Source organism: Megascapheus bottae, chromosome 19 (assembly GCF_031878675.1).
Source record: "Megascapheus bottae isolate mThoBot1 chromosome 19, mThoBot2.hap1, whole genome shotgun sequence".
Classification (NCBI taxonomy): Eukaryota; Metazoa; Chordata; class Mammalia; order Rodentia; family Geomyidae; genus Megascapheus; species Megascapheus bottae.
In genome coordinates, this window is record NC_143527.1 from 13,816,914 (window position 1) to 13,829,089 (window position 12,176).

Consider the following 12,176-nt stretch of genomic DNA (forward strand, 5'->3'; position numbering starts at 1 on the left):
TTTGGGGGGTGGGGGGGGACACTGTCCTCTGAATTAAAACTCAGGGCCTGGATGCTGTCCCTGAGGCCTCTTTGTGCTCAAGGCTAGTGGTCTACCTCTTGAGCCACAGCGCCACTTTCCAGCCTTTTCTGAGTAGTTTTATTGGAGATAACAATGAGTCTCATGAACTTTCTGACCCGGCTGGCTTCAAACCACCACAATCAGCCTTCTGAGTTACTAGGATTACTATGTGTGAGCCACCAGGGCCCAGCTACTTCTTTTCTTAAAAAGGAAAATAACTTGGAATATCCTTGTAAATTACCATGTCCCCTTAGTGATCTATTCATTTCCAATGGGATAGGTGAATAGCAAGTAATTTTCTACCTTATGATCTGTGGTATGCCCTCAGGGATATAACTGATTTGGGCAACTAATTGGGGAATGGACTCAAAGTTAAACGATCTTCTAAGAGTAGTCTTTACCACGGTCCACTGTATAAAAAAAAAAAAGACATGTTAAAAAAAATGTAAAAATAGTCATTTTTTTTTGCTTTTTGGTTTTTGTTTTAAATTATAAGCACTGATGTCTTTGTGTGTTGATGCTTTAGAGAAAAATTTAATCATTAGTGATTTAATAAGGGTTTTTTTTTTGCATTTACCATTTCATTCTTACCTATGAGGTTCAGAAAGATAGCAGAATTTGGGAGAAAGAAGATGTGAAATGGTTACATTTTGTCATTTAATATCCAAGAGGTCACATTAACGAATCTTGTGGACCAAAGCATTCTTCATATTATTGTAGTTGTTGTATATTGGAATCTTTTTCAGCTAATATTACACCATACAGAAGTCATAGTAGTGGCTGTCTTCTTTACTCATGAAGTCTTATGGTTGATTTTTACACAGTAATGTGTGGATAGAGGGACCGTGATCATCCCTCAGTGCCCCATATTGCCATTATGTTCTTGGATATTTGATGCAAACCCAGACCAACTGTGTATTTTATTATTTGGAAAATGAAAGTTGTCAGAGCTAAACAAGATGTATTCTTGGGCTCTTTTGAAATTCTAAGAGCTCTCTCCCTAACAGAATATCAAGTTCTGAAAGCAGTATGAGGAAATGAATTCTCTAACTATGTTGTGATTGAATACGGCCTCATTTTTCTGCCTCTTGCTATAGAGCTATCCATCACACTCCTCAGCAGACATCAATTCCAGTCTTCCACCGATGTCCACTTTCCATCGCAGTGGCACAAACCATTACAGCACCTCTTCCTGCACGCCTCCTGCCAACGGAACAGACAGTATAATGGGTGAGTCGCACACGCACCAGCTCTTACACCATCAGTCGGAGGCAGGGTTTGCTAATGACGAGTCTCATAACTAGCGACTAGGCAAGCACTATTTGTCAAAGACCTGAGTGAACAAACAAATGGATCAAACAAATGTGACGGATAACACTCTAGCTTGATCATCATCACTTTTTGTTCTCAAGAAACTGGCATGTGACTACTTTATGAGTCACTAACAAGAGTTTCTGAAGACCCTCCCCTCGCAGGTTTCTCTCACATCTTCAGTGAACCAAGTGAACTTCTCATAAGATAAGGCATAGTTCTTAATAGTAATTAGTGACCACTTCTCCAATGTCAGCCGCTGTGCTGAAATCCTAACCTTGGTATGTCGCTGCCCTCTATAGATTAGCGGATGTGAAATCCTAAAGTGACTATTAATAGCTAGATAACTATGACTAGCTAAGAATAAGAATATGTGGTGTTATGGAACCCTTGAGTAGCAAGAATGCTCATGTACAGAAAGTAGATGTCTGAGCTTCAGTGGGCCAGAATTTATTTGCTGCTCTCTCTGGAGCAGATTTCCTAACAAATGAAAGCCGGAGAACTGTGTTGCTGTCAAATGAGCTAGGCCTTCATCCACTCGTCTTCCATGATGTTGACTGTGATCTTCTCCTAAGGCAGATGTTTCCTTGTAGTTTTCTCTTCCTGAGGGGAAAGCTAGGCAGAATGTCCAGCTGCCTCTTCAGTAAAGGCTGGTGAGGAAGCAACTATCCACTTGTGAATTTGCCTTGACACCTTCACATTCAGCTGAGCAGTGCATCTTGATACTCAAGGGTCTTCATAAAACCCCAAGAACCCTGGTTACTACCTGCTGTGTTCAAAGCCACAATGGGCTTAGCCATCTATCACCCTCAAAGGTCCCTGATATGAAGACACAGTGAACATCGTGTACGAAAACAGTTCTCCTGTTTATCTCTCTTAGCTTTTTATCATTTATTTCTTTTTTGAACTTGGTAAAGTACTATGAATCATTTCTGTGGGAAGAGTTTTTGATGGAGGGAGATATGTTTTGAAATGTTGCAAATATACACTTTCTGCCTAAATAATACCTTCACTACTTATTCAACAATGTATTTCACACTTGAGATGAGCCACCTAGCAGCCTGCCCTTACATGTTTTATTGAGAAGCAAATTAGGAGCCAGTTTCCATTTCTGTAACCTTGCATAATAAGGCAGCTACAAGTGTTTGCACCAGTTTGACCTTGGAGAGCTAAGGACAGAGGTCACATGGGGAAGTTTTGAGAGCTATCAATGCAGTTCTGACAAAAACAAGAAGAAAGAAAGAAAAGTGCAGAACTGAAAGAGTGTGAAAAGCGTATTTCACTTCAATGTGGTTTGACAAATGGAAAGCCCCTTTTTCTTGGTCATGTGGTCGGGTTATGAAGAAGATGACCGGTCCGCTATCCTCTTACATGAGAAATTTCCTGTCTACTTGTGGTTTGAGTAATGTTCTTCTTGAGGATGGTATGAGAGTAGAGCAGACATATGGAGCTGGGGGAAATATATTTAAACATTCTTTAGAAAAGAATGGACCTTGATTTGAAATTTTTCGAAGAGGAAAACCGTGGGCCAGGGGATGAAAGAGATACTGTGGTAGAAATTGTCCTTCATGAGTTCTAGACGTCTTTGCCATGTGTCTTGCTGGGATTAAGATTTTGCGTACTTTAAGCCGAGCATGTCGTCATTAGTTTGTGGGTGAGCACGACAGTCTGCATGGCCCTGGGCAGTGATGCCTCAGTAAGGTAAGGGCTCAGCTACCTGCTAAGGGTAGATTTAATTTTCTCGAGATCCCCAGTCTCTGATTGAAGGTCTAAAAAATAACCAAAGAACCCCAATCTAAAGAGAGAAAAGCGTGGTATCTTTGGAACCCAGAAGTGGGCATTTAAGAGAAACTCCCTACGTAAATTATTTCACAATAGCCAAGAATACTTGTCATGACCCATTAGCAGGATACAAAAAGGCTTCATGATTCGTTGGGAAGTAAGTTCCCAATTTTTGCCTATAGGAGCAACAGGACTTTATTCATTTGCATAAATGCAGGCATTACTTTAAGGAAGAACATTCTAGAGCAGTTGAATGCTCTCCTTTATAACTGTAAAAGATCCTCCAATTCCTTTGGTTTTGCCTGGTGTCCCAGTGACTCCTGTTTCTTCACACATCAATCCTCTTAAGCTTCAGTTTGGTCTTCAGGGTGTGGAAGAAAGCAATAATGGCAGCATGTCTGTATAACAAGAAGAGAAGCTTTCTCTTCTGATGTTAGTGATACTTTCCTCACACACAGTATGGAGTAATGGAATACATATGTAGACTTTTGAAAATATTTGGCATCTACTCACTCATTCTGAAATGCAGGGAATAAAGAAATACTGCATTGCCTGTATCTCAAAGAACAAACAGAGCTAATTAAATAATTGGTAAATAGGGAACACATAGCCTAACACATGGTCAAGATTATACACATGATATTGTAGAAAATAACTATAAGCATTACTAATGCCATAAGAATGGCATTCAAGCACTAACACATGGACATCACATTTTTAAAGTTTTTACTCAGTGAAGAGTTGCAAGGCAGTGCATTCTGCTCATACATGGCATTGATGGCTGAGGAAGCTGTCTTTTCTGTTGAGAAGATCACTGTGCTGTGTCTTAGTTTTCTGTAGTAATCTGTCTTTTTGATGGTCAGCAATTGTCCTGAACTGATGACAGAACAACCCAGTGCCTGTGGAGGGAGATGTAAGTTCTACAGCCATCCAGAGTTACCTCTCTGGAGTTTTACTCGGCTGCTTCCTATCTTCTGGGTTTTAAAGATGGAAAGTGCTGCCTAAGGCTTGGGGTGGTTTGCTCTATGTTTAGAGAAGTGACTATTGTTTCTTGTTTGGTTTTCTTTTGTCCTCTAATGACCAGTGTCTTTAATTTTTTTTTTTCTTTTCAAGAAACCTTTAGGAAGGGTAGAGCTCAGATTACATTCCAAAAGGATTACTTTAAATAACTCTTGGTAAAACATTCTATTTATGGCATCTGATCCACTGCTTTTATCTCAAACATGATTCAGAAGCTTTGCAGATAATGTTTGCCATTTCTGAATAGTAAAGGCATCCTAAGAAGTGTATAATTCTATGTGAAGGACCCAGCATGGACTGACAGTTGTTCAGATTAACAGCACCTAGTTAGGGAAAGATGCTGTCAGAAATCTGAAAGTTTAGCATCTATCTTGATTCTCAAAACAATTCTTAGTCATGAAGCTGGTGGGACTCAAAAGCAGGACACAGCATGTAGGCAGAGGAGGAAGAGTAGTAAGTCATTAGAAACAAACAAGGAAATAAAGATATCTAAAAGATGGTAACTATTGGTTTTTTTCTGTACATGTCTTTCCTTTCTACTTCAAGAATAAAGGCCGGTAACCCTTTCTGACTCGAAAGAGTTAAGAGCGTCTTGTACCATAACAAAGACACAGGGAGGCTACTCATGGCTAAGAGGCATCCTAGATCTCTCTCCAGCTACCAGTGAGACTTGCCATATGTGTATATTCACAGAGCATACTCTTGTGGTTTGTGGCTGCACACCCCCCCTCAGAAGGAACTAGACATATAACTGACATAGTGGTTATAATAACTACTATTGTTTTATTAGACTTTAACTGGCCAGCTTTCTAAGGCATTATATTTCCCATGTTTCTAAACCTCAAACCAAGTAGTGTTGAGGGAATGGCCTACCAAGATTGATTAATATACCATGTGCTAAAGATTAGTCCAGTATGGTTCCTGAAATCTGACTTACAATCCTCAATTCTGATGGCATATTTGTATGGCATGGTGCATGTAAAGATTTGCCTTTCTAGTATGTCCCTTTTCCCTAGAGAAATTAATTTACTAGTAATTTTATTATTAGAGATAAGCATACACTCGTTGCTTTGTCTTTTACAATGATCTTGAGCCTTCGGATACATTTGGGTGTGATGACCAGTCACAAAAGCTAAGAGTGTGCTGTCAGAGTCAGAGCATCATGGTTGTAAAGACCACCGACAGAGAGCAATAAAGAAGTATTGTGTTTCTGCCACTATTTCTTGCATATATTTAGGAGATCCAGCTGGTACCCCAATGCCTTGGAATCCTTCCTGCTAAGCACAAGTGAGTTGCAGCTTATATTTGAGTTATATTTGAGACCAAGAGCCTTATAATGAAGAGCTAAACTGCTTATTTCCTTTTGTTGTTGTAGTTGTTGTTATCTTTGTAGCTAGCTCAAGGCACTATTAAGCTTCTTCTAATAGTTTAGTGATGTAAGGGTCACTTGGACTCCATTCAGAGAAACCTCCTTTTAGGCAATAGGCATTATACTCCTTTGATGATGTTCCCCAACCCAGGTTATGGGTGTGCAGTGGAGGAGAAATATTTTTCCAAATCTGATTTTCAAGGTTGATCCCCAAGCACCACTTATCTTGGTGTTTTATTATGGGTGTGGTCTGATGGAAATCAATCATTGTGTCCTCAAAGGGACAACTAACTCAGGGTGGTCCAGTATTCATGCCTGGATATGAAACCCTTACTTCTGGTCCATCTTCCAGCCAGCAACAGCATCTGTGTTCAGGCCCTTGGAACAATATTTGGTGGCAGTGTCAAATCCTCCTACAGAGAATTACACTTCCTCTTAATAACTGCTCATCTTCCATTCATATTTATGTTACAGTTCTACTTAGAGGCTGATTTTTTTGCCCTTAAGTGAGTGAAATTGATTAGAACCAAAATAGCCCTAAGAAGTTGATCCAGTTCTTTGCCAAATGAAGGCAACATTTGCATCTTTATTTCTTTATTTGCATCTGGGTCAGTTCTAATAATACAAGTTGACCCAAACTTCGGCCAAAAATAGCAATTGAGCCCTAATATATTAATCTGAAAGGGTAGATATGATACGTGTTTTGCAAAACATGACCCATTTTCAGTGTAAAATAATTATATATATATGTGTGTGTGTGTGTGTATATATATGTGTGTGTATATATGCCATTTGGGAATTAAAAATATATCTCCTGTTACTGTATGCACTTTGAAGTTCCACAAATAAAAAGAGGCATCTTCAAGAGAGGGGACCATCTCACTTAACACGTTCAGGGAATCTTGAAAATGTGTCCCTTCCAGTGTTTCCTGGAACAGAACAAAAGGCATTCCGAGTGAAAGGGTACATGGGCCCCACTGAACTGCTTTGAAATTTAAGCCTTTGGGTTTGGCTGGCCAGCTGTTGCAAGGTAAAATGGCTTCATGTTAAAAAAAAAAAATTCTGTTCTTATCATTGGCTTCCATGATTGGCCTTTGTAGTTTCCTGCAACATTTTCATGGCAAGATGCGTTAAGGAGTTGATTCTATTTTTGGTGCTGTTTCCTGAGTTTTAATATCTCCCGTATGAAAGAGATGCTAATAGAAATCCTTGTTAGGAACATGTATGGCTATGGGAGAAAAACAAACTGTAATAAACATGTTAGTGGAAATTTATGTGACACATAATTTGTGAATGTCCTTAAAATAGCTTGATTGGTTTCTAATTCTTTCTGTTTGGTTTCATGAAAAATACACATTTAAAAATACATAATCTTCATTTTAAAATTGTTCAGAGGGAGAATAATATTCTAAAACCTGGTACTGTAGCAAATTTTTATCTGTAATTGGAACATCATCTTGTTTTCTCTTTTTTAGGGGGGTTAGGTTCTTTATTACATAAGGTAGCCCCTTTCCTCCCCAGAAACTCAAAATTGTCACTTCCTGGAGATTTGTATTCGTATTAGTTAGAGGTCACAAATTATTTTGACTGATAACTCTATTTTTCAAGTATACAATAATGAAATAACATTGCTTCTAGAAATAAGAGATAAATTATCCCCCAAGATAACATGATAATTCATGTTAAAAAAAAAAAAAGCAATGTGCATGCTGTCCTTACCTTCAAATTCTCATTATGTCATCTTAAGTTTTTAAACTCTTTAGTGCAGAATCTCTTCTCATTTTCACAGTACAGTCTTCAGGAATTTAATATGCTCTCTCTGTCTAACTTATTTCTTCTAACCCATTTCTGTGGTATTGTACCCCATTGTTAAAGAGTTTACTTATTTCAGTTATAATATCTCATATAATTTAATGTTACATATTCATGATATGGGAGAGATTTGTGTTCTCAGAAAGCAATTATTGTTTGTTTTATCATCTACCAGTGTTCTTTCAGTATTTTAGTAATTAACAAATGAAGATGTGTATGGATATTGCTAAGCAAGTAAAGCACTTAGCCAGTGATGTGTAACTGAAGTGTCCAGCATGTAAATCTGCAAAAATAGCACGCATAGTTCAGGTATAAAAGCAGAGGTCAAGTGGATGAAACTTAGATGTCTGACCTGAAAGGATATTGTGTAGGGGTCCAGGGAAGAGACTGACCTTCCTGACACATAGGGTGGGGGAGGAACTTCTATTTTAATTGTGAAGTGTGCAGTGACATTTCGTCTGGTTCATCAGTGATACAAGATTTCCTTTTCTTATTAGACAAAATACTAAGAAAATTTTTCCTGAGAACTACAGTAAGTCTAATTTGAGCACCGTGTCTATTGACTAGCAATGAAACCTTAATAAATGCATCATTCCTTCAAGTTCCAGGCATTGCTTTAATAGTGAGGGCTCAGGAGAACATTGGCTCTCTGTATATCATTTTACTGAGTGGTGGTTATAAAGGCAAGTTACCATCAAAGGGCCTTTGACAAATAAGAGTTGGCTTTGTTGTACCCTGGAATACGTAGCTTTTATTAATAATACCCTTTGTCTATTTTGTAGATAAAAATACCAGTGAGTTTAGATGATCTCTTACCATATAGAATTATTTCTGGAATTTGAGACCATATTGATATTTAGTGAGATACATTAATATTATTTTATGTGACTACAGGCCTAAATGTATGGAAAATATATTACTTAAAATATTAAAAGTATTTCTCTTGGTATTAGCCAGGCCAGTTACAGATTTTTCTCTTGTTTGGTCACTATGGAACATGTCATTTTTTGCTGTCATTTTTTTTCTTGAAAACCAATTTAAATTATTTATGATGATAAGTCTGATATAAGCATATAGAGAAAAGCTAGGCTTTGTAGGACTTCTAAGCCCTGCAAACCTACAGACTTCTTTAGGTTGGCCGCCACAGGCTGGCTTACCAATTACCTTACAGTAAAGACCCAAAAACAACTAGAAAGAAAGTAATAACAAGTAAAACACTTGGTCTTTAAAGCAAGGTATCGGGTTTATATTCTACCATTAAAAAAATGTAACATGAATATATTTGACATCTACCTCAGCAAATTAATGCTAATTAAAGATTAATGTATTGTAATTAACATTAAAAATGCAATTAAATTGTGAGTAAATGGACCAGGAATAGAAAATTGTTAGGTGTTTCACTGCCTTTTTTTTTTTTCATATTTTGCTTTTTGTTTTTGCAGCAAATAGAGGAAGTGGGGCAGCAGGCAGCTCCCAGACTGGAGACGCTCTGGGGAAAGCACTTGCCTCGGTAAGGAAATATTGACTTTGGACTTCACAGGCTCCATGGTAGCTGGGTGAACTTTAATCAGAAGGTACATGCAGAATTTCAGAAAATGAATGATAAATAGCTTTAAATTTTCCTTTTAAAATGATAGCTTTTCTTGCATAGTAATCAGTAGGAAGTTTTTTTTATATTTTTTATTGTAATTAATAAAAGGGTTACATGATATTTGCCACATAGATGGTGCATTAATTCACATACATTGGTACCCTTTCACATATCTTGGTCCCCATTAGTTTTGAGGATGCTTATCTGTTACAAGTCTATGGCTGCCCTGTTCCATATTGTGTTTGTACAGTATGGCAGCCCACACCTATCTGGGGATACCATCCTTGCCTTTGGCTTTGTGCATTTCTAAGTAATACAGATGCTCAGTAACCAGATAGGATTGACTTTACAAGAATTCATGGCAAACGTTTGTGGTGGGGGAGGAGGGATGATGATAATCCAGGTCCAGGAGGAATTGTCAAATCATTGTTCCCTGGAGGCCCTTCCTTGCCTTGGCTTTTCTGCTTTGCCCACTACTGCCTAGCAGCTAGAGTTACATATTTTCTCTATGCTCCCTGGGGACAAAATAACATGCCATATATGTTTATAGGTACCTAGTATTTTCTCTAACAGTTAAACTTGTGATGTAATTGAGATTTGTCTCTTAAGATGTGACTCTTGGCTCACGTCTATAATCCTAGCCACTCAGGAGGCTGAGATATGAGAGTCAAGGTTCAAAGCCAGCCCAGGCACAAAAGGTCCTGAGACTCTTATCTCTAATTAACCCCTAGAAAACGGGAAGTGGGGCTTGGCTCAAGTGTAGGGTGGTAGCCTTGAGCTGAAGAACTCAGGAACAATGCCCAGGTGTTTAAATTACTCTTTTAAAATACTCAGAATGAATGCTGTGTCCTTTCATAACTTGTAAATTGTAAATGCATTACATTTGTATCTTTCTAGTTTGAAAATTGTTACCTGTTTATTTTTCCTAATGAGGGATTTTTTTTTCCTTACTGTGTTAAGATCTATTCTCCAGATCACACTAACAACAGCTTCTCATCAAACCCTTCAACTCCTGTTGGCTCTCCTCCTTCTCTCTCAGGTACTGTATTCTCAAGCCCAATTTGTCATAGTAACAGTTTGTAAGAATGCGTCCCCTTTTATGATCCTAGCTTATCCCACTCTCTCTCAGAATCCCAAAACAGGATTCTTGCATAGTGCCTAAGAGAGTGGAGAGAAGACTACAACATGACTGGACATTAAATACATCCCAAATTTTTCTCAGAAACGCGATGAACATTTTAGACTGCACAAGCAAATGAAAACCTTATTTCTGAAATCTTTCTTAACTCTGCAAAATAAAATAATCTCTTCCAGTAAAATATCTCAGTTGCTAGAAATGTTGGTATACGACTTGTAAATCCAGCACTCAAGAGACTGAAGGTCAAAACCAAGGTACATAGCAAAACCTTGTCCCCAGTATAGTAACAAATAAGACCTAGTTATGGAATATATATTATGTGGGCTATTTCCTACAGAAATTTCAGTCTTTGTCAATGTCTTTTCAAGTACACAATTGGATGAAGAATTTTAAGTTGTACGATTTTATCAGTAAATCACTTCACTTTACAGAGGTAATATTGTCCTTCTTCTATAAAAGCTTCCAGAGTGCCCTGATTTTTGGAATGAAAAGTAGCTGGCTTACCAAGAAAATTATAATATCGTATGTATATCTTGGAACCAACCTCATTATAATTTATAGTGGAGAAACTCAACTAAATGTTGTGTCCTTGAATTCTGTAATATTCTGGGAATACACCAACTCATTACCTACTAAGTGCTCATTACCACCTGGGTTGCCTGGGGGAAAATGGGGGGGTTCAGATTACTGTAATACATTCCGAAATGATGACTGTGAGTGAGTTGGGATTTTGCACCATCCTTATTTTAGCCCCCATGATGAGGGAGGGTCATGGGGAAAGGGAGGAATCAACTCCTCAAGTCCATGTCCAGTTGAAACTGGGAAAAAATAGACTTTTTTTCAATCTCACATGGAAAGTGACGTTCAATACTTCTGTGCTCCCTGGTTCACCAACAGATTCTTAGACTCTAACAAAATGATCTCAGGGGTCCGTGTCCATGAGAGGAGAACTGGATTAAAGGCTTTGAGACAGCACGGGTAGGAACATCTGAACAGGTTGAGACTCCTCACTCCCCCCTTCAAATATCAGCTCCTTCTGTGGTCTTAAAGTGGGAAAACAACTAATGTAACCTGATGACCTGAATTCACAAATAAATGTACCCAAAAAGAGTAAGCAGCTGCCTGCAGAGGTGACTCCAGTGATCCTATCAGAGCTTAGTTGTAAATCTGGCTCCCAGCACTCCGTTTAGAATAGGTAGGACAGTTCAGGAAAACAGTGTACAAACATAAGTCACCATGAGCAACCTGCACTAGGGGAAGACTCAGAAAATGAGGCTAGGGATGCCACTTTGTGGATCTTGGTATAATATATTCGGGAATATCACGTGTTAGGAAGAAAGAACTTTGATGAAGACATAAATAAGGGGACAGATTGCTATTTTCACACCGACGACTCTGTCCAAATTCTGTCAAGAAAAGTAATGGAACAAAAATATTCTATTTTTATTTAGCATTAAAAATACACAGGCATACCCAGAAAAGTCAGGAAGAATGGATTTAAAAGTGCTAACAGCATCATGGAATAAGATTCGGTGATAATCGTGGCCATTATTTTTTTCCCTTTGTTTGAATTATGGATTTTCTAAGTTTTCTTCACAAAATGTGTAATTTTAAAAATTGGTTTCAGTTTAAAATTGTTTTTCATATTGTCAGTTAGCCATAAGATATGTATTCTCAAAGGAATCTTTCTTTTAGCATCAAGTTTAGTACATCATTAAAAAGAGTTAATTTCTTTGGAAGAAACTTCACAGTTGTTATTGTGACAACGAGTTTGAAAGTTTTTGGTATAGGAGATTGATGCTAACAAATCTTACTCCCTTAAAAAAGTTTCTAAAGGGATCAGTGGTGGAGACAAATGCCTGGAGTTAATATTAGCACCTGGGAAAAATAAATGTTTTTAAGGGAAAATAAATAAATAAATGTTTTTAAGGGTTTATCTTATTCTGTAGATTATTTCTAAAACAAAAGTAGTACAGCTGTTTTCCATTGATGAGGGAATGTTGGTTGAACATAAACTGAATAAGTATCCCTCTTTTTTTTTTTTTTTGGTCAGTCCTGAGGCTTGAACTCTGGCCTGGGTGCTGTCCTTGAGC

At 37.9% G+C, this 12,176-nt stretch overlaps 1 protein-coding gene across 15 annotated transcripts in view; it reads left to right on the plus strand.

Moving 5' to 3' along the window:
* Positions 1–12,176, plus strand: part of Tcf4 (transcription factor 4) — a 343,820-nt gene that overhangs the window by 298,438 nt on the left and 33,206 nt on the right. For all 15 annotated transcript variants that reach the window (XM_090353043.1, XM_090353046.1, XM_090353045.1 and 12 more), the window contains 3 exons: positions 1,158–1,290; positions 8,797–8,864; positions 9,906–9,984. In XM_090353043.1, coding sequence (XP_090209169.1) covers positions 1,158–1,290; positions 8,797–8,864; positions 9,906–9,984 — 280 coding nt within the window. The remainder of the gene's footprint in view (positions 1–1,157; positions 1,291–8,796; positions 8,865–9,905; positions 9,985–12,176) is intronic.